We start from the raw sequence: 23363 nt of genomic DNA, 5'->3' as shown, positions 1-23363 counted from the left end.
ACAGCTACATCCCGAATATTTTTCGCATTTAGGGGGCAGGAGTGAAATCGCCCCGAGCCCCCACCCACGTAAAAGTATTTTTTGTTCGACTCAAACATCCACACCACAGTCACATTCAAAGTCAAAGAAATTAAAGCATATTGATTATTGCAACTTAAAACTCAACTCTACACCACGGAAATTCAATATTAAAAATAAAATGGAAAAAAAGGCCTAAAAATGATCAATTTAAAGTGAAAAATTAAGCCCCCCCCTCTCCAAAAAAAAAAAAAATTATTGATGGCTAGCCTCAGCCCGGCATGCCCACACAGCTACACCCCGAAATCCCGAATATATTTTTTTCGCATTTCGGGGGCAAGAGTGAAATCGCCCCGAGCCCCCACCCACGTAACTTATTTTTGAGCAACTCAAACATCCACACCACAGTCACACTCAGTCAAAGAAATTGAAGCATAATTATATCATTACAATCTTAGAGCTCGAAACCAGGGAAAATCAATATAGAAAAAATTGAAAAATATATATTTACAAAAAAAAGGCAGAGCCTATACGACACTGCCAAGCTTCAAACTCTAATTCACTCTCTCTCTCACTCAGTCAAGCTCAGCTCTTTGACTGCACGCCCACTTCCATTGTGGATTCGGGCTAAATCCCACCCCGCCAGTTTAGGCGGCCGAGCTACGGAGAATTACGATGAAGAGCAGCGGACCGTTCATCGGTTGTTCGCTTCTTGCGACCAGAGAGAAAAAGGTGAAAAACTTGATCAAAATCGTGCAAATACACCAAATTTTATCCTTGTGATGAGAAAATGGAGGTAATGGAATACAACAAAGTCCATCTTCTGCGATAAAAGTGGTACTTTGAGGAGAAATGATCACAAAATCAAGTCAGTTATTGAGCGGGGCCGAGCCGAGCACCGACACAGTTAATACACGCTCGCCTATGGGAATCGCGAGCTGTCGAAAAACGCCTAAAATTACACTTTTTTTTATTTCAGCGAAAAAAAAGTAATAAAATGTGAAGAACATTACCATCAGACCATATCTCTAAAAAATCTTTACAAGAAATTTCGAAATGACGGAAAAATAGACGCAAACTTGTGGAAAAAAAATCTCGTACTGGGTGGGACAACTCGGCCCGCGGTCCGAGATGTCCCGTGGTCCGAGTTGTCCCGTCCCCATATTTTCGTGCCGTATCCTAAGTTGAAGACGGTTTCTGGAACGTGAAGACATACAAACGGATCTTGCCCTTGCCCTTGCGTGATAACAAATCGAATTGCTGAATTGATCTCGCGTTATTATCTTTTTAACGCTGAGTATTGATTACCTCGTATGGGGTCCCATTGTACCCCTCGAATCCTTCTATTACCCCTCATTCTTCCACAACAAAAAGTTTTTTGCTTTGACGTCATCGATCGGTTTACACATGCGCAAATCGAAGCAGGAGATCGCGAGAAAGTTGACGATTCACGTATAACACAGCCGCAAAGATTCCCAAGATTCTAACTTTAATTCTGGATTTATAACACAACTACAGCCATACAATATTGTGTGTAGTTTAAGAGATGGGTAAAAAGAATAAGGTGGAGGATGGAGAAAAGCTGACAGACGAAGAAGATTCTAAATATGGTGAGTTTATTCAAAAATCTGAGCGAGGAGTGTCGGCCAGTTTCACTTTTTAATGCGCCCGTCCTAGGCGGTTGCTAGTGTCGCAGCGTCCTATGCTACCCCAGAGGGTTCGGCATGCAATACTCGCAGCGCTCCGGTGGGTATTTAGCAGAGCGATGTGAACTCCCACTTCGATCTCAATTTGGGAGTTTTTAATGTGTTTCATGAGACATTAGAGTCTGTAAAATGATGCTTGGGTTGAATGAAAGTTTTTGTTTCAAATATAGTTTTTGGACGTTTTCGTTGACTTGATATTTACATATTAAAACCTAGTCAATCATCATGACATCAAATCAAAGGACAAAGGCAAGCCAGACCAGGCCCAGGCAGTAAAATAAGGCCATCAATCGTCTTCATCATCTCCACCCCCTACCACATCCTCATCTTCATTTCCTTCATCTTTATTAGCTACCCATCAAAATTATAATTCATTTTTAGATCTATTCTACTAATAGTAAAAGGGATTAGATTAAGTTAGATCTTGATTAGTTTCCATTTCTTAGACCTAGACTCGAGTCTGACGTTAGGTCTAATGTTAGACTACTTTTTATCATTCTGGGGTGTCTTGTATGATTATGAATATAATATTAGCTTGGCAGTTAGTACTAAATTGTTTGGAATGATAGATAATCTTTTTACATGTAGATCTATGGTTCACAGAATGCTTGGAAAAAAAGAATGTATCAACTGTGTGTTGTTTCTGAGGCTTATGCAAATTCAATTTAATATTATATCTCACATTGTACTAGGTCTAGATCTATATCCTAATTTAGTTTATATAATTTCTTCAAGCCCAAGCCTGAGGTACCGGTACATGTGTCAATGATTAAAACAAATTTTTGAAATCTAATGTAGATCTATTCAGAGTTTAGGACTTGCTTGAAACTATTTAATTGATAACACTGTGTAAACTATATTTCAGGAAATACCAAATTGTGTATGACGTTATGAATTGATTTTGGGCATACATGTCCATGTGATTACTTTCTTCAATTCTGTTTGACTGCCTGAAATATTGCTCTAATATATATTTTTTTTCAAGGAAGGCTTTTTTTTCAGTTTAGTTAAATTATCAATATTTTCCTTTTAGTTTCATTATACATGTTTATTCTTTTTATTTATTTATTTTACCTATTGTACCATTGAACAGAAATGACCGGCCATAGCTCAAAGTATACAAATACATTACTTTTTTTAATAGTTTGATTACCACTTTTCTACATTAAATTATGAAGTAGCAAAGCTGGCAATTTCTTCCATTCTTTGTATTTGTGTTTCTATCTACTCCGTAATGGTAAATTTATTGGTATTGTTTTAATAGCTGTTATCCATCAGCCAGATTTTTCTTAATCTGAAGATTCTAGTTTGATAAGCCAGCCTTCTTTAGAATTAATCTGAAAATTCAGGAAACTCCATTGTCTATTTAAAGGTCAAGTCCACCTCAGAAAAATGTTGATTTAAATCAGACAAAAATCAAACAAACATAATGCTGAAAATTTCATCAAAATCTGTAATCGGATGTAACATAAGAAAGTTATGATATTTTGAAGTTTTCCTTTATCTTTTTAACAAAATAGTTACATCCACAATTTAGTCACATGCAAAATAAGACTCAATCATGTCCCTCAATCACTATTTCATTTGATTTTTACTGTTTGAATTGTACATTATTTTATTTTTTACCGATTTGACAATTGAGAACCTTGACTGAACCGTAAATCTACATGTTTAGGGAGAAATGAAACTTTGGTTCACATGACAATGAGGAGAAAATTATGATATTTCATATAATAATTATACAAAAAAAATAATGAATGACTGATGTCATCAGTTCCTTCCCTTCATGTGCATATTACTGTTTTGTAAAATTGAGCAAAATTTTAAAATGTCATTACTTTCGTATTTTACATCCAATTTGGATGAAAAATTCAGTGTTATGCGTGTTGGATTTTTCTCTTTTTATTCAAATCAACTTTTTGTCGGCGTGGACTCATCCTTTAAGCATAAAATGTAAATTACAGCGTAGAAAGGAGCACAGTGCAGCTTGTGCTCCTTTGGTACAACAAATGAATTATTCTGTGCCATTAAACTCAAATGTATAATACAATCAAATTTTTAGTGAAGTCCAAAGTTTTATAAGTATGTGTTTCTCATCATAAACTTGCTAATAATATTTACTTTGAACTGTAAACGTATGTTAAAAGTATAGAAGTCACCATACCTGTATTCTACTTTGTTTACAAATTCTGTAAGCAGCCAATGTGACTTGCCCTTTATAAATAGTTGCGCTGCATATTGTACATGTATTCCATTTATTCACTTTCTTTTCAATCATCAAGGGATCCTTCCAGTTAGTGTTTCATAGCCGGATCATCTTCATTGTATAGGGCTTGAAGTGACACAGTTTGAAACCTATGCCTGATGCCCAATGAAGAGGCAGTTCTGGAGTGGAGGAGGGGGGGGGGGCAGTCTTACCTTTTTAATTTTCCAAGTAGATCAAATGAAGAATGAGGGGAGAAAAAGGAGCAGGCATATACATACATGTTGGGGTTTTTTTTGGGGGGGGGATGAAAACAATATGATTAAATTTACTCTCAAGATAGCAATTACTTGTAAAGGGGTGGTTTTTAAAAAGGACCTTTAAAGCCAGTGGGGTATTTCAGGAGCAAAATCATTTTAATAATTATGGAAAGACAAGCAAAGACACTGAAAATCATTGAAAGGGGGATTAAAAATGTTAAAAGTAAATGATTTCAAAGTTAGTTTACGAATGCATGTCTACATGTATGTACATGTACATGTATGTAATAACTGTGAGCTGATGAAAGGATTTAAGGATATATTCCTTGTATTAAGTCACAGTAATGATGAACTTGCGCACTACAGTAGCTGAATATTGATATTCTTGGCGCAAAAAAAGAATTAAAATTTATATTTTATTTTATAATAGTTAAATGAAAAAAAAAGAGATGATATAAGTAGGCCACTCAGTGAGCATCTATAGGCCTACATGTACTATAGATCTGTTAAAAACGTTGCCAAAAAATGGAATTCCATTATTTTTCCTGCTTTTCCAACAGTATAAGATCTACATTGTTTGTTATTATAGATGGATATATGTCAATAATCAATTGACATGAATTTAGGTCACATGATTAAGGTCAAAGCATTTGACCTTAATCATGTGACCTAAATTCATGAAAGGTCATCATTTAGGATCTATAAACTTTTACAAGGTTATGGGATAAACATAAAACTTAACCAAAGGATATGGAATGTGTGTTTTCGAGAAAATTTTGAAATTATTTGTCCCCGTTCTGTGAAACTTACTAGCAATTATTATATGTATGTCAGGTTACTGTGTCTATTAAGTCAAAGTATATTTAATAGGGTTTGAGTTCTACATTTACCCCCCCCAAAAAAAAAAAAAATAATGAATAAATACAGAAATAGATAGATAGATAAATAAATAATATTCCGCATTTGTATAGCACTTAACACATCGGAACGACGTCTTTAAGCGCTTTACAGATATATTATTACCCCGGTCATCGGATCCTTGCATGCCCGCATACAATGTTTGCAATAAAAAGATTTATCTAGAATAGATAAATAAAAAAATAATGAAATTTGTTTGAGATGGTTAATAGTGGATATCGAAATGACATGAGGTCAATGAATTTTTTTTTTCAAGTATTATTTGTTTCAATCAATATATTCATCTTTTGTTCATATCACATGAAGCTTGTATATAAAGGAGTATAATATTTTGGCAGTTTAATGAGTAAAATTTCAGAATATTGGATGAAGATCAAATGTCAGAAATTGAAATAAATTATAAAGTGTATCAGTTGTGTAATGCAGGCTAGACTGCCAGGAGCATTTCTCTTGCTTATTTTTTCACCCAAATGTGTTTTAATTTCAAGGGTTTACATGTAGGGGAAGGCGGGGTAAGTTGAGCATAGGGGCAAGTTGAGCCACCAGCCCCAGGCCAATAATGAATGATTCAGATATTGTGGTGGTGTCATGTATTGATGACCCATAGCATAACCCCTAACCCCACCACATTGTTTTCAACTTGAAACAAAAAAGCAGTTTTTTAGAGGGAAAAATATGAATTTCAGCCAAAAAAGTAAAAAAGAGCGTGAAATAGATAAGTGCTTTATAAACACACACGTCTTTAAATATAATAAAGACATGATAACAACATTATTAGTCCAGGTATGGATCTTCATTCTTGTCATAGTCTTTTATATGATGGATGCATAATAAATGTGTGGATACAAAATTATCGCACGAAGTTCGGACTGGGGTAAGTTGAGCCAAACAGCATGGGGCAAGTTGAGCCATGGTAATTCCTATGGTAATGTATCTTAAAAACAAACAAACCATAAAAATCGATTGAAATGCTGGCTGAAAGGAGCAAATTTACATGACTGCTCTTTTCCTTTTAAAGAATGTTTGTATCTATAGAGAATTAGCAAGTGAAAACACTTTAAACAAAAAATTGACATGCTGGTTCTCCCCTCATACATTTTGTACATAGTTTTTGTGGCTCAACTTACCCCAGAAGGTGGCTCAAACTTACCCCATATATGGGGCAAGTTGAGCCATTTGACATCGTTTTTTTCAAAGGTCATGATGACTTTCAGTGTGGGGATAGAAAGTTATATATAGGTGGAAAATATTTCAGAAGAATTAAATTTCAAGGCAAGGTACTTATTTCGACAAGATTATTAATCATATCAATTCTAACATGCAAAAAGCAAAAACTGTCACAACTTACCCCGCCTTCCCCTACTTGTTAAATGAAGACTAATACTCATTTTCAATAGTATTTCTTTACATTGAATACCATATTCTGACAGTGATCTTGCTGGAAAAGTGGATAAAATACATGTACATGGTATTTCAAAATGTGTTCTTGTACAAACCTGTGTATTATGATTTATGTTTTATTTAGTATTATGGTTTCTTTATAGTTAGGGAACTTAGTGTATAGCATTTACTTTGTGATTAAAAATTGCCTGCATTTATTTATTGAATCTCTGGCTGTATGAACAATGGAAATATAATTTTTACAATGATTTGAAAATTAAGTTAAATTCAAGAGTACCTGTAGGTTTTTACACTATTATCTGCCTATAATTTGCATAATAAATGGAAAATGGAGTAGTATATTGGTTAGACCAGTTGCATTAAGTCTGTATTATCATACATTTTCTCATTACAGCCTACACTGTACATGTACATTACAGGTCTGGGTAATCTCATTATATGCCTGAGGAATTTATATACTCCATCATTTCAGCTGACACTGCCTTCCATGTTTGCCAATTAATTGGCTTTCTCATAACAAGCCACGTTTGTCAGGATTGTGTGCTAATGATTGTGCAGCCTTGATGTGAAGCACTTTCATCTACATGTACATTATTAGCCTGTCATCTCTGTCAACCCTTGACTTCATATCTACATGTATATAGGCATTAAATTTACATTTATATGCAGAATATGTAATAAATTTCTGTCAATATTTACATGTACATGTACATGTATCCCCATCCCTGTAAATGTTCTACCCATTATTATCATAAACCTGATAAATGAGGATAGAGAATTGTGTTAGCCTGTGATACACGTATGTCAGCGCATCATGGTCTTTATTATTCCATTATGTTTGCATCATGAACTAGAAAAAAAAACAAATAATTTCTGATGCATTAATTCCTACTCAGTCTTCTTGCTCGATCCTAATTGCTATGCATTGTCAAGCACATGCCGTCAGCTTCCCCTATTCAGAACACAACCTGTTACTCTGTTGCTAGGCAACCCCAAGCTACTCTCACAATAGGTTCTTCCTCATACACAATGCCGATGATGGGACAGTGTCATTCAGCCCCCTGGTATAGGCAGGCACTCTATGGCTGCCCATTGACTGGAACAAAATAAAGCCATGGGTTACACTGTAATATTTATCTCCATGTACGTCTGGTGCTGGGAGGATAAGCAATGATTGGCTGAATGGAGCAGAGCTCCGATGGAAAATTGGGGAAATAAACAACCATGTATTGCATGTTATGTTTAGCATAAAACAAGCCTGTGGTACATTAGAGATGTTAACTAGAGAGTAGAGAGAGAGAGAAACAGACAGAGTGTGAGAGAGAAAAATGTGAATATAAATGTGATAGACTCGGGTGAAACATGTACATGTACACAGTACTCACAGCATATTGTACTATAGCACCGACTGCTTTTTCCAAGCTTCCTAATTCATTAAGTATTAATGTTAAATCAATAGCTTGTGATGATCTATTGAGAGGTCACAGGGTATAAAAATATTAATATGAAATGCTTATATCGTACAGTACAGTATAATGTAGGGTTAAAAATGAAAAAAAATCCTAATTCCTATTAAACTTTATGATGACAGTTTCAGATCTACTGGGGGGTTAGCAAATTCTTTTGTTAGACTCATTTCCCGGAACTCGCAATGGTTTTGAATCTACATGTACATGCACATGTATGTGTAAACCATGGTTTATGTTGTTTTCATACCATGTAGAATTAGCATATTAATCCATTTTAGTTTTTAGATACAAGAAATAAAACTTAAAAATCTTGAAAATATAAAAGGAGCTGTGACATATCATATCAATGCCAACAAAAAACAACAAAAAAGCAATAAAAAGTAGAACCATATGGTACATGTACCTAGCACAGTCTTATCACTGACATTGTGGTAAACACATATTAGCACAAATACCTATAGCTTGCAACATTGTGGGAAAAGCAGTGAGCCTAATGACTGTCATTTTCAGTGAGATAATGAAACATATCCTAAAAGTGACAGATCAGTGAGATCTCCTTAGGCTAAATATTTGTAATCTTATATGTCAAGATTATATCTGATATCCTGTCTAATTATGTACCATATAGACATATTTTTTTCCCTTCTGTATGTACATGTACATGTATTTTTTATCCGTGCGTCAACTGTACATGATGATACATAAATTGCCTAAACATACATTTAAAGGTTGAGTCTAGACAAGAGAATACTTGAACTAGACTTGTAGAATTGTGCACTTTGGAATATATATTTTTGTGAAATGATTCAGTCAAGTGCATACCTGTATGTGTGGTGGGATTTTTAAACATAAATGTACAGGCATGGTATTGTATTACTTCATACATGTAAATTGTTTGTTTTACTTGCTTTCTTTTTTTTTCTCTCCCTTATTTCACTTTCTTTATTCCATTTGATATTTTTTTATTAATATATATTCTTCCCTCCCTCTGTTTTTATCTTTTGAAACAATCAGGATTTCCATTATATACAAATATTCAGAACCTCTCATTTCATTGTTTATGTATTTTTTAAAATGTTGTTAAATATATATATATATATATATACAAGTCCCTCTTTGTTTTGCAAACTCACATTTAATTCTTCTTTTCTTGTTCTACAATGACAGGCCATCCATCCAAATATGACCCAACATTTAAAGGACCAATAGAAAATAGGTAAGTAATGGTTTGGGGTTGGAAACTTGGATTTTCACCAGAAATTATTTTGAAATTTGTGTTCATATGTCAAGGTCTCATATTTATCTAGTGATTATACCCTTCCTTTTCCAATGTACAATCTTTCACATGCGATATTTGAAAGCCATGTGTATGTGTTGTCGCCATCCTTTTATCATTGGAGGGACAATGCAATTGCACATCCTGGGATACATTTAGATATTACATATGGCTTCTTTAATCAGGTAGAGATATACATGCACTTTCAAAATAAAAAAATGTCAGACCTTGCCATGGGTGATTGCAGTTCTTCATTTTTTTAAATTTTTGCATACAGTACTAGTGGCTCTAATGTGCTGTACAGTATGCATGGAAAAAAGGCTGTGGAAAACAGTTCCTTCCCATGTTTCCTAGTTGCAAGGCTTTAATTTTACATGTTTGAGTGCAATAGCCAATTTTTAAAATGTAAATTACATGCATGTACCAGAATTGTCATTTGCATGGCAAGGAAAGTGACACTATTGTGATGAATGCGGAGGATTTGGATGAATTCCCATGATTTCAGACAGTTTCACTAATAACATCATTTTGTTAAAAAAATCACACAGCACACATGGAATAGAAAAAAAAATGTACACATGTACATGTAACTGCAACATATAATATTATGCTCAAATGACATATATTGTAAAAAAAAGGCATTACTGGAAAGGGGTGCTTTATACAGTATGTAAAGTCTTACCAATTTCATATTTCCAAATCTATTGATGAACAAATGGTAGGCATTTGCAATATATTTTTTTCAAAGAAGTCTTTTATAATTGTTAAATCTAAAATGTATGTGTAATACATATTTCATTTCATCTAATGTTTAATATACATCTGATATAAAGCTTGATGTGCCAATATTATACACTACATGTTTATATATCTTATACTGATATTTCAATTTCTTTTGAAATAATGACAATGATGAAAATTCTTTAAGCATTTGTTAAAATGATATACTTTACAATATTCAAACTTTACCCAAAGATATGGCCAGCTTAAAAGCAACTTTCCATTCACTTTCATTTTTTTTGCAGGGGCTGTACCGATGTGATATGTTGTATTCTCTTTCTAGCATGTTTCGCTGGTCTGTTTGTGGTGGGTTACCTTGGTAAGTGCATGGATGTTGTATTCATAATTCAGACTGCAGGGTTGGAAAAGATTAGCAGGTGCATGATAATCCGTTGAAGAAATTTTGAAAGATTGAAAAAAAACATATCCAACTTCAGAAGATCCTAATCGAATAGTGGATTGAAATGTTTCCAGGCAAAGGGGAGGGTGGGGGCAAATAAAGGAGCATTTAGTAGTTATGATGGTACATTTCATTTCATTTATTTCCTTATTCATTAAAGGGGAATCCAACCCAAATGAAACCTTGTTTTTATAAGAAAAAGAAAAATCAGACAAGTTGATAGGTGAAAGTTTGAACAACATTGGACAAATAACAAGAAAGTTATGAATTTTTTAAAGTTGTAAATATTGGTAATCACTGTACCCATGGAGACTTCAAATTGGCCGCTTATGTGATGTCATAGTGATGTAAGGCAAGGACTACTCTTCCATGTACTCCAATACTATTATGGCTAAAATGTCATTTTTCCCAAAAGTTTTATTTCAAATTATATTTTTCTTTCATGAGGACATTAAACAATATACTACAATGGGTTATATTTAGATTACTGCCCCAGGGAAATGGGTACTTAGGAGAAAACCACAAATCCCTGACAATAAAGTACATGCCCTAAGGGAAAGTTGTCCTTGCCCCTTGTCATAATTTACTTACCCAGTTGCCAATTTGAAATCTACATGGTATTAGTGATCTCAATTTTAAAGCAGCTATATTTTTCTTATTGCTTGTCCGATTTCTTTCAAACTTTCACCATTCTGTTTAATTCATTTTTCTCCTTCCCAACACAACATTCTATGGCCAAGGCTGGATTCCCCTTTAAGTACACCCTACAGTGATGACTGCAAAATTAGATTAAACTCTACCTGTAGGTTAATAGACCACACTTTTATGGAGTTCGAACAAAGTCACCAAAGAAAGATTATGTCAATCCTGCAGTAAAAATGTATCTCAAAAATCAAATTTGTTGTGAAATGAGAAGAAAACAATTAGTCAATTATTAATTTCAATGAATTTTCTTGTACATATTTTCTTTTTATTCATATTTAGGAAGATGAAACCAACTATTCCTTAAAAATCTGGATTGAATTTTTTGCTTAGTCTGGAGTTAAATCCCAGTTAAATTCTGAGAATGCAACTTATCGAGTCCTACATGTACATGTATATGCTAAATATAACCCAAGACAAATGTGTATCACGCTTGACATCATGTTCAAAAGCCCCCCTTTTCTTCTTCTTTCAGCTTGGACCCAGGGTAATCCTCTGACCCTCATCAAACCAACAGACACTCTGGGAAATATCTGTGGCTACTCAGATACAGTCACGTAAGTAGTGGTACCACAGGGTACACTGCTGGAACCATTTTGTTTTATTGCACAACAAACATATATCTACAAAGAACAAGCAATTTTTTCTTTTGTCCTTTACCTTATTTTGAATTGAATTCATCACTTTTTATGGTTCGTTAAATTTTCAGGTATAGAAAAGTGAATGTTGATGGACAAGTGCAAATGGTTGTGATATCATCACGGATATCATCACTGACAAATTAAGTGGAAAGTTAAAAAAATTAGTTCACTTCATGAATAAATAATATTGCTGAGAGATTCTTCATTATTATCATTGTTTTTTAAATTATTCTAAGATATGTTCTATGTGGAGGTAAAACTTTTACAAATCTGTTATGAAGTTTTTTCAAATTTTCAGATTATTCTCCTAAAATATTATATCAAGATAAGTACAATTGACAAATAAATTTAATTAAATGTTTTGTTGACTAAATCTATTACACAGGGACAAGCCCTATTTGTACTTCTTCAATTTCCTTGATTGCCTGAGTTATTCCACTCTTCTCAACATCAAGTGTGCTACTACACAGGTATTAAAAATCTCTTGTTTATGTCAATTTCATTATTCTTATTCTATTTTATGCTAATATTTAATTGTTTTTTTGAAGAATTTGAATAGGTATTGTTGTTGCATTGTGCTGTTGTTGTAGATGTTGGTATTTTTTTTAACATATAAAGCACTTAGTAAAGTTGGTCTGATGTAATAAGCACTAAAGTTGATGATTTTTTTTTTTGGGGGGGAGTGAGTTAGACATGTGATATCATATTTTTTATTCAAACTTCATTAAGCTACCAATATGCAATTGATCATTCCTTTTCTAGATCTGTGTGTCGTCATGTCCGAACTATACGGCGGCACCTTATACATCAGTAGCACTCAGCATAGCCGATAATCTACCATTAGATGTATCTCTCATCAACTGGGATAACTTCATCTGTGACTATGACTTCGACCCTCAAGCAGAATACCTCCTTTCGGGTGGACAATACGTAAGTTGAGAACTCTTAAAAACTTGAGGGTATTCACAATTTGCTTTGCGGCAAGTGCTTTTGCAAGGTATTGTGGAAATTCAAAATTCCTGCATTATCATTTACCTCACAAATTTAAAGCTGTGCATTATTTGTTTTATAAAAAAGGTTGGCAGCATGAGTTTGTAGTGAAAAATTTGATAAACCCCCTCCGAATTTCCTTGGATTGCATAGGCAAAGAGATCACATCCGCTTTCTATTGTGGCACAAAAAACGCCTTCTCACTGTATTGAGAAAGACATCAAGTGGTGCACTCAAAATGCACAGTGCTGATATTAAAAATGCATGGCGGGGGGGGGGGGTGTAAAAATCAATTAATGCATAAACACAGGACTTGCATGTGCAGTTGCTATTGGCTAGCTACATCGTTGAACCTGTGTTGTAGTAGAGACTGTCAATAAATATATGACTTATGTCATGAGTGTCAGTGATACCCTGATTATAAACAGATCGTACATTATGTTGATTTTTTTTTGTAATTGCAGGAAGGCTCAGATGGATTAGCAAAGATGTTTGAAGATCAAAAGTGTGCTTCATATGTGATTCCACAATCTCCTTGTAAGTATTTAACATTGCCATCCTCACCATATCTGTATCTTCATGTAATGCTCCGGTGCTCTCTGCCTGAATCCCAGAATATATTTTGTACAAACTTTTGTTGGTTGACCAATCTCTCAAGATCAATGTGAAGGAATGATATGACATTAAGGGTGAACTTGCATGCAAGTATCATGAAACGCTTGAATTGGACCATATGTAGTTTGCATAGAGGCTTTAAAGGACAAGTCCACCCTGACTCAAATTTGATTTGAATAAAAAGAGAAAAATCCAACAAGCATAACACTGTGATTTTCATCAAAATCGGATGTGATATAAGACAGTTAAGACATTTTAAAGTTAAGGTTAATGTCACAAAACAGTTATGTGCACATCCTGGTCCATATGCAAATGAGGAGACTGGTGACATCATCCACTCACTATTTCTTTTGTATTTTATTATGTGATATGTGAAATATTCAAATTTTCTCCTCATTGTCAGGTAAAACAATGAATAGTTCCTCCCTTGACATGTGGAATTAGCATTGTTTAATGCTATATGGTTCAGTCAGGTTGGTCCTTATTGTCAAATCTGTAAAAAATGAAAATGAAATATTGTGTAATTCAAACAATAAAAAACAAAAGAAATAGTGATGGACAGCATCAAACGACTCATTTGCATGACACTGAGTTGTGCATGTCACTGTTTTGTGAAAAATAAGCGAAACTTTACCATGTTGTGCTAGTTAGATTTTTCTGTATTTATTCAAATCAATATTTTTCTGGGGTGGACTAGCCCTTTAACCTAGGTTGGGGTTTATACCTTCTTTGTGTTTAAACTTCTTTTGATTATTTTGGGGTATTGTATTTTTATCTTGTATGAAAATCTGGAATAGTTTTATCTCATCATTTCTTGAAAACAAAATCAGACTTCAAAACATATTCTGATGGAAATGATGACACATTTGAGTTCTCTATTCAGATTTGGATCGGTGTATCCCATCTTTCCTCGTCAACTCTCTAAGCACCGTGACAGAAGTATTCTCAGAAGATGAATTTATTCTTACTGGTTCAGGAGAAAATAACAATATCACAGCAAGCAACGCTGGGCAGCTTTTTGAAACGTAAGCTTACTTTATATCATTGTTTTCATCTCATCAAGATGTTAAGAAGCATCTATCTTTTCATTTTTTTGTGCATTATTATTATCACCAATTTGTAAAAAAAAAAATAATTGCACTGGCTCAGCTTAAATATTTCATTGCATTAGAATATGGTACTATGACATTTAATGTATTTTCTGCATTTCTCATAATCATATTTAGACTACATGTATTACATTTCAATGTGAAAAGTATTTTCTATATCAAGAGTGTGTTGTTGATAATAATGGGTGTCCATCTTTGTATACCAGTAGTTTACTTTACAGTGCATGATTGAAAAGAATGGAAATAATGTTTGACGTATCAATAACATGAATGTACATGCAGTTTCAATTCAATTAAAATTCAAAATGGTGTATTAAAAATACTTTTTTTGCAGCAAAAGTTTAATTGCAAAAGTTTACATTAAAAACAAAATCATCAATAACAAGGTATAGTACTATAGTACTCCGAAAAAAATTCAATATCGACATATATTTAAATCGATATTCAATGATCAAATAGCAAAATACATGTAGATATACCTATTTATACTTTTTTATTAATGGTGCAAATTTCTTGTTATCTTTGTGTAGTTCTGTTAATCTGATCCTTGATGTATTCAATCTGATTGAAGTCATCTATCAAGATGTTGCATCTTCTTGGTATCTCATCCTGGCGTAAGTATAACATTATAGTAGGCTTGATTACTCAGCATCCATTATGCCCCGTTAGCAGTTGGTCTACGATCGTCGTAGGATCATCATATGCTGCTAATCATACAATCTCCTTATGGTGGCGTTCCAAAATCATAATTTTAAATGAATGAATGAATGAATGAAAGAGTTTATTACCAAAAAAAAAAACAAGATAAAATACATATAATAGAGATGAGTTGTTTTACTTTTGTTTGCTAAAAGGAATCTACGGAAATAGCAAGTTCTGCTAGTGAGATATGTAGACCCCTTTGTTAGGCTATTTACAATATAAACACACTTGGAGTATTTAGCATGATATAGCATGAAATAATACAACTAGAAATATCTTATAAACTTGAATATCTTACGGTTAGGTGCTTTTGAATAAAACTGAATACATGGAAGTAAATTAGCGCATTGTATGAGACAATTATACATGGAATACAAACTATAAACAGAGTAAATTAAAATATATATATTTTTTATATCAATATACTTGTATGAAGCTTTTTTTAAAAGCTCTGTGCGATACAGATTCATCAATAGCATCAACAATTTTGTTCAGTGCAGGGAAAAATGAATTTGTCAAAATCTTAGGATCATAGCTCTTTAAAAAATTTGGGGGAATTGTCCGATCAGTACGTGGTAATCTCATGATCAGCACGGGCATTGTACATGTACAATATACTGGCATTATGCAGTCAGCAAAAGGGCACGTTATATTAAACAGACATCCTGTGATCAATGCAAGAACATTGTATGATCTACATAGTCCCTCTGGATTGGCTTTGTCTTTAGCTATATATATTGCCTAATGCAAGAAAATGTATGATGGCCATAAATAATTCAAACGCAAAAATCATATCCTGTAGCCATCTTTAATGCCACCAAAAGTGTAGACTTTTCCATTATACAGTGATTGTAGCAAATGTAAACGAGGCATTATGATGCTGTTTGCATCCCCTCGTGGCTGGAAGCAACCTCTTCCAGTAGGCCCTGGACCTCTGGTTTAGAATGCTTCAAGTGGGATCGATATTGTGAAATTCATCTCTTTTTAGAAAAATATGTTCACATCTAATTTAGATGAGATAGTGTACAAATAGCAAATAATAATAATAATCCACTTTTATATAGCGCTTAATACATCGGAACGACATGTCGAAGCGCTTCACAGATATATTATTACCCTATTACCCACTCATATGCCTATTCAAATAGGCATGAGTGCGATGGTGCAAGATTTTGCATAAGGTGAAAGAAAAATGCTTTATTTAACAAGGTGTAGCTGAGTTGAATAGAGTGTCTCTTTCTTTCACCGAATGTGAAATGTATCATTGCATGAAAAGGAATATTCGCTATTTTGTGTTGTACAACACCTAGGAAGCTAGCAAAAATACAAACAATAAATCGATTCTTTCCTACGTAAATCTATGAAAATAAGAAAGAAAATTTTGAAAGCGAAAGAAATATCCCTCAAGCGCGCATCTGATCGGCAGCAGCAATGCGCATTTAGCCAGTAAGCCCTTTGTGTATTGCATGCACAGTTACTAAGCATATGTAATGCATTGAATCATAATTTTTGTCTCACCTGCGAAGCTGAGTGAGACTATAGGCGCCGCTTTTCCGACGGCGGCGGCGGCGGCGTCAACATCAAATCTTAACCTGAGGTTAAGTTTTTGAAATGACATCATAACTTAGAAAGTATATGGACCTAGTTCATGAAACTTGGCCATAAGGTTAATCAAGTATTACTAAACATCCTATTAAAGTTTCATGTCACATGACCAAGGTCAAAGGTCATTTAGGGTCAATGAACTTAGACCATGTTGGAGGAATCAACATTGAAATCTTAACCTGAGGTTAAGTTTTTGAAATGTCATCATAACTTAGAAAATATATGGACCTAGTTCATGAAACTTGGACATAAGGTCAATCAAGTATCACTGAACATCCTGCATGAGTTTCACGTCACATGACCAAGGTCAAAGGTCATTTAGGGTCAATGAACTTTGGCCGAATTGGGGATATCTGTTGAATTCCCATCATAACTTTGAAAGTTTATGGATCTGATTCATGAAACTTGGACATAATAGTAATCAAGCATCACTGAATATTTTGTGCAAGTTTCAGGCCTAATGATTAAGGTCAAAGGTCATTTAGGGTCAATGAACTTTGGCCGAATCGGGGGTATCTGTTGAATTACCATCATAACTTTGAAACTTTATTGGTCTAGTTCATTAAACTTGGACATATGAGTAATCAAATATCACTGAACATCCTGTGCGCATTTCAGGTCACATGACCAAGGTCAAAGGTCAATGAACTTTGGCCGAATTGGGTGCATCAGTTGAATTACCATCAAAACTTTGAAACTTTATTGGTCTAGTTCATTAAACTTGGACATATGAGTAATCAAATATCACTGAACATCCTGTTCGAGTTTCAGGTCACATGATCAAGGTCAAAGGTCATGTAAGGTCAATGAACTTTGGCCATGTTGGGGTTTTTTGTTGAATAACCATCATATCTCTGTAAGTTTATTGGTCTAGTTCATAAAAAGTGGACATAAGAGTAACCATGTATCACTGAACATCTTGTGCGAGTTAGAGTAGTATTCAAAGTCAGCACTGCTGCTATATTGAACCGCGTGATGCAGGTGAGACGGCCAGAGGCATTCCACTTGTTATATAAAGTGATATCACCTTTTCCTGACCCGTGCAATGGTACTTTTTTGACGGAACATTTTGGATGGTACAAGTGTTTGACATTTACCCACTCATTTGTTCGCATACCACAAGCTACTTAGTAAGTAGGCATTGTACAATAATAGTAATATATTCAGTTCTTGTATAACACATATCATGTTATCTTCTCCTCCTTATGCTTCCAAAAGAACTATGACAATATTTCCATGACCTTAGACCTGCAAACCATTGAGGGCGTGCATGCATGATAACCAATCTTATATTGTTTTTTATTTTCAGTGGTATGGGTATCGGTATGTTGTTATCGTTTATCTTCATCATCATCATGCGTTGGTTGGCTGGTGTTATCATCTGGTTCTCCATCTTTGCCTTGTATGCCGTCCTCGGAGTGGGTGAGTTTAATAGTGAGATAGTTCTAGGGGGTGTTTCACAAAGATTTAATTGTGATTTAGAGTCGCATTTAAATTTCAGTTTCGTATGATATATAATGCATCTCTGCGTTGGTCAGATCATTTTTTTAGTTTGTCGTGTATAAACTTGCGACAAAAAAAAATTTTACGCTAAACTTTTTAAGAAAGTTATTAGTCCACTGACTGATATTTTCTACCTCTGTGAAGTTTTATTTAACATTTTGTATCTTACTGACTTTATACTAAAAATATTAGTGCACTATGTCATGACTGAACAAGGATCTTTCTAATATTTAAGTGATTTACATTATGTTCATCCACTTGCTTGTCTTTATTGCCACAGATTTTTAGTTTACTATTTGTACATTTATATTTACCTCTGACTTTCTTTTGGTTAATCTCTATGTATCGTCAATTCTTTGCTTCTAAATTGTTAAGTTTGTCTGTTCTTTGGAGGGTAATATAGTCGTTTGCTGATTAAAAATGCTACTAATATTATCAATATCCTCCACTAGGTATCTATTATTCATACTACATGTATAAGAGCTTAGAGGGCGTAGATGGAGCGGATGCTGCCCTCACATTCACATCAAACTTGAGCAGTTATCTCAGACTTCAAACAACATGGCTTGTCTTTGGTAAGTTTGTTGCTTTTGTGATAGATGTATGTAGTTCTGTCTTCTATTACTTTTTCTTTTCAGCTAGGGTTGTAGTAATTCACCAAGTCATAGTGAACAAGAGTTTCAGAGAGAGTACATTATTATGACGTGATGCAGATATACATATAAAATACTAGTTCAAAATTGTCAGTTGGAAATTAAAAAATATGTGTCAAAGTGATATACTGATTATAATGAGCATCTTGTGTGTGCATGCAACTGTATAGGAAAGGCAACATTACTGATAAGCAAACAAGGAAAAAAGGGAATAAAGTATGAAAAGATATTGTAGACGGTCTCGAATACTCCACAGAGAGTGGATTAGATACATGTATGCTCACTGTTTGATAATGAGAATCTTTAAGGCCGGAATTCACAAAGGTGGTTTTGAAAACCCACGGTTGAGTCCATGGTTTATGCAGATTTCCTGTATTATTTACGCTTAATTTACCGCGTATCAGGCGCATGTATAAAACGTCCAATGCTGATGCGCGCTTTTGTCACAGTGTGCCAAATTGACGCCTGTTACCATGGTTCGATATGCTATTTTATTCACGAGTCCACTGTTTGAAGAGTGGACTCATGAATAAAATAGCGTTGATAACCACAGCAACAGGCGTCAATTTGGCGCACTGTGACAAAAGCGCGCATCAGGACTGGACATTTTTCATACACGCGCCTGATACGCGGTGAATTAAGCGTAATTTATATAGAAAATCTGCATAAGCCGTGGGTTTTCAAAACCACCCTTTTGAGTTTGGGCCTCAGTGTTTGTTAGATGCTTTGTCAAAACCCCCTAATTATCCTGAATTTGAACCAAAGTTTTTAGTGCTTGTTTCATTGCCATATTTCTTGTAGGGCATGCTCCTTATGAAAAATTCCCTTTCCTTGTCTTAAGCAAATTCATATACACAAGCATGATATTCTCCCGACTAAAATCAGAATTCTGATTTTTTATTCGTTTTTTCAGATTTTTTATTTCTTCTTTTACGTGATATCCTTTGCCCAAGAACATTCTCATGCTGTTGAGCTTGTAACCCTGACCGGGGCGTCTTGGACTTTGGCAGGGACTTAGCCACCCTTGGCTATTTTTCAGATACAGTTGCAGAGGTTTTGAGGTCTGTCCCAACCCCCTTATGAATAACTGTATTTACTATTTTATTTATTTCTCCCTTGTTTTTTCAGGTATTATCTTGTCAGTGGTCCTGGCTATACTGCTTCTAATGACACTATGTCTCTGCACTCGTATACGTATTGCTATCTCACTTATTAAAGAAGCAAGCAGGTAAACATTGTATACAATACTCACAAGTTCTCATGAACTTTTAAGTAGTTTTCCTTTTTTCTCTTTTTGTGTAATTTTTACTCATGTACATATTGTATATTGTCATTTTATATTGATGAGAAAATAAATAAACTGAACTGAAAAAACTGAACTGAACAAACATTGATAAATCTTTAAATAACATCAATTCCATTACATTTTGCAAAAGCCAAATTTGTCTCTCTAGTTCTAAAAAAGGGTTTCTTATATGGAATTATGAGCATTTTGATGTAATGTACAAACCCATTTATACAACACTTTAACATTATTACAGTTACTTTTGAATAATATTAGTCTTGATATTGATGATTGAAATCAATGAGATGTACTATTGTACTCTATTTCATTCTTCACTTTAGATTGAAAATAGTGTTTTTCTCAATGTTTACCATATTCTTAGAATGAAGCAATTGAATGATTATATGGTAAATATTTGTTTTTAGAGTGAAGTGACAAAATATACAACTTTGTAGAATCTGTGTTTAAAATGGGAAACTGAAAAAAAATTATGTAATTTCTTTTGAATTTTGCCTTTATTAGCTGATTGTAATTATTTGCACTGAACATTGATAAGATAATGTCTTTTTCCTTTTCTTTCAGAGCAATTGGGCATATGATATCAACACTCTTCTGGCCTATTCTACCATTCTTGCTGGAATTGATTGTAGTAGCACTATGGGCTTGTATTGCAGTGTATCCTTTATCATATCTGTAGTTATAAGAATAGAAATTCACACCGGGGAGTGTTAATACATAATACAATACAGTGTTAATCTTACAGTTACCATAGTAACAGTGCCTCTCGGCCAATCAGATTCAAGAAAAGATGTCGGATCTGACAACTTGTCGGACAAAATGTTTGATGAAACGCTTCCCAGGAAATACTGCTCTGTAATGTTTCTAAATTGTTACTAAAGGGATGGTCTGGGTTGAAAGGATTTATAGCTTAATAAATAGAGTAGAAATCAATGAGCAAAATGATGAAAATTTCATCAAAATCGGATACCAAATACCTAGGGACAAAGTTATTGAATTTTAAAGTTTGGCAATATTTTTTGAAAACAGTCGTCATGAATATTCATTAGAAGGGCTGATGATGTCACATCTCCACTTGTTCTTTTGTTTTTTATTATATGAAATTAGGTTTATCAATTTTTTTCCTCCAAGAACTAGAAAAATTGGATTGACAACTAATTTAGTGCATTAGATATTTATTGTTAGCATCTCTGTTAATTTCATTATAAGGGAGACACAAGTACACAAGTATGAAATAATGAAAAAATTATGATTTTATATAATAACATTAGAAAACAGAGAGTGGAGATGTGACATCATCAGCCCACCTAATGAATATTCATGACGACTGTTTTCACAAAATATTGCTAAACTTTAAACTTCAATAATTTAATTATTTGTTATCCGATTTTGATGAAATTTTCAGCATTTTTCTCAGTGAATTCTACTTTATGTATTAAGATATATTTTCAGCTCGGACCATCCCTTTAATGGAAATTGTACCTTCTCTAAGGTTGTCAAAAATGAAGGTATTGGAATTGGTAAACGCCTTCAAAGGTCCGTGTCAAAAAGAAAAAAAATACAACTCTGGTAACTTTGTCATAATTGCAACTAACATGGTAACAGGACTCAGCCGCCAGTCAAAATCAAGGTTTACTTGCTTAAAACAAAAACATTAAAACAACCACAACCTTCACATTTTATTGACAAAAAAAAACCTCACCAATTTTTACAGCTTACAAGTATACCATCACACAGCTTCGTGTTTGAAAAGTTACATAGTGTGCCTTTTCTCTAGAAAAACTAACAAGATATACTCATATTTTTGATTAATGTTTAAAAACCTTGACTCTAGTTTTCTTGTCACAGTTATCTCGCCACGTCCCACCAGGCCATGTATGTAGTGTACAACGCTCCATCAGACTATGGGCTTGCTAACGGCACATCATGTGATGTTGCTGTAAGTATTCAATTACTGTATGTTTCCTTGTTAAGTTTGTTTTTTCAATTTTGGTCTCAAATGTCCAACTTGTTACCTCATTTTCTTTTCAAGCTATCAATTCTTTTTTCCTTTAAACAATTACTTGTTCATTTTATTTTTCCTCCAAAAAGTTTGCTTTAAAGTTCCCTTTAAAGATTACTTCTTATTCCTCTTCTATAGATTACTGAGTCCCATTTGAAAGATCAGTTTGAAAAAAAATATCATCATTGATCGCAAAATTGCTTATATCATCCAGCTTTAGAAAAACAGGTTGGAATATTGCTTTTAAGCTTTTATTTTACTCATTTGTAATTTTAAAAAATTCATAATTTAAAAAAATTATATTCTGAAGCTACCATTTGTTATGTGTTGAGACATTATGGATACCAATAGTGATGTCAAACAATTTATTTACATTTACACAGGGCATATGTAATTAATCGATTTGAAAGGTTTTTCTGGTTACAGTCAACTTTGAACATAGTCTTTGACTAGTCCATGAACAAATTGAAATTTAATTCAGTCATTGTAGAAATTAGAAGTAAATGAATGCTTGCAATGAATTTACAATGTACATGAGTTTGACTGTGACTGCATACTTATGTACGTACCATTTTAAATTGTTTTCTCAATGCAGACCTTTGCGTCCAACAACACCACCGCCCACTGTGGTTTCCAGGAGTATGCACTTCCTTACTACACCATCTACCTACAGTTCTACAACCTCTTCATGTTCTTCTGGTTGGTCAACTTTATGATCGCCCTTGGTCAGATCACCCTGGCTGGAGCATTTGCTTCCTACTACTGGGCTTTCACCAAACCACAGGACATTCCTGCCTTCCCGCTCTTCAAGTCATTCTATCGGTCTATTAGGTAAATACTTAGAGATAGATGTAGGGTAAGGATTAGGGTTAGCCCTTGGTCAGATCACTCTGGCTGGAGTTTTTGCTTCCTACTGCTGGGCTTTCACCAAACCACAGGACATTCCTCCCTTCCCGCTCTTCAAGTCATTCTATCGGTCTATTAGGTAAATACTTAGAGATAGATGTAGGGTAAGGATTAGGGTTAGCCCTTGGTCAGATCACTCTGGCTGGAGTTTTTGCTTCCTACTGCTGGGCTTTCACCAAACCACAGGACATTCCTCCCTTC

General features: G+C 34.1%; 1 protein-coding gene across 2 annotated transcripts in view; it reads left to right on the top strand.

Moving 5' to 3' along the window:
• The first annotated feature begins 1432 nt into the window (after nucleotides 1-1432).
• Nucleotides 1433-23363, top strand: part of LOC121429244 (choline transporter-like protein 2) — a 31536-nt gene continuing 9605 nt past the window's right edge. The window contains exons 1-15 of one of the 2 annotated variants that reach the window (XM_041626211.1): nucleotides 1433-1628; nucleotides 9143-9191; nucleotides 10277-10350; nucleotides 11609-11690; nucleotides 12160-12244; nucleotides 12537-12704; nucleotides 13229-13301; nucleotides 14263-14404; nucleotides 15019-15102; nucleotides 18105-18217; nucleotides 18751-18873; nucleotides 20080-20179; nucleotides 20819-20911; nucleotides 22103-22193; nucleotides 22852-22981. In XM_041626211.1, coding sequence (XP_041482145.1) covers nucleotides 1565-1628; nucleotides 9143-9191; nucleotides 10277-10350; nucleotides 11609-11690; nucleotides 12160-12244; nucleotides 12537-12704; nucleotides 13229-13301; nucleotides 14263-14404; nucleotides 15019-15102; nucleotides 18105-18217; nucleotides 18751-18873; nucleotides 20080-20179; nucleotides 20819-20911; nucleotides 22103-22193; nucleotides 22852-22981 — 1471 coding nt within the window. In that variant the 5' untranslated portion in view covers nucleotides 1433-1564. Of the gene's footprint in view, nucleotides 1629-9142; nucleotides 9192-10276; nucleotides 10351-11608; nucleotides 11691-12159; nucleotides 12245-12536; nucleotides 12705-13228; nucleotides 13302-14262; nucleotides 14405-15018; nucleotides 15103-18104; nucleotides 18218-18750; nucleotides 18874-20079; nucleotides 20180-20818; nucleotides 20912-22102; nucleotides 22194-22851; nucleotides 23088-23363 lie in introns of both variants that reach the window. The other variant, XM_041626210.1, reaches the window with a different exon arrangement.

The sequence above is a fragment of the Lytechinus variegatus genome, chromosome 15, assembly GCF_018143015.1.
Source record: "Lytechinus variegatus isolate NC3 chromosome 15, Lvar_3.0, whole genome shotgun sequence".
NCBI classification, from domain to species: Eukaryota; Metazoa; Echinodermata; class Echinoidea; order Temnopleuroida; family Toxopneustidae; genus Lytechinus; species Lytechinus variegatus.
Note: the sequence above shows the minus strand (reverse complement) of the source record. Positions and strands in the feature narration are given on the sequence as shown.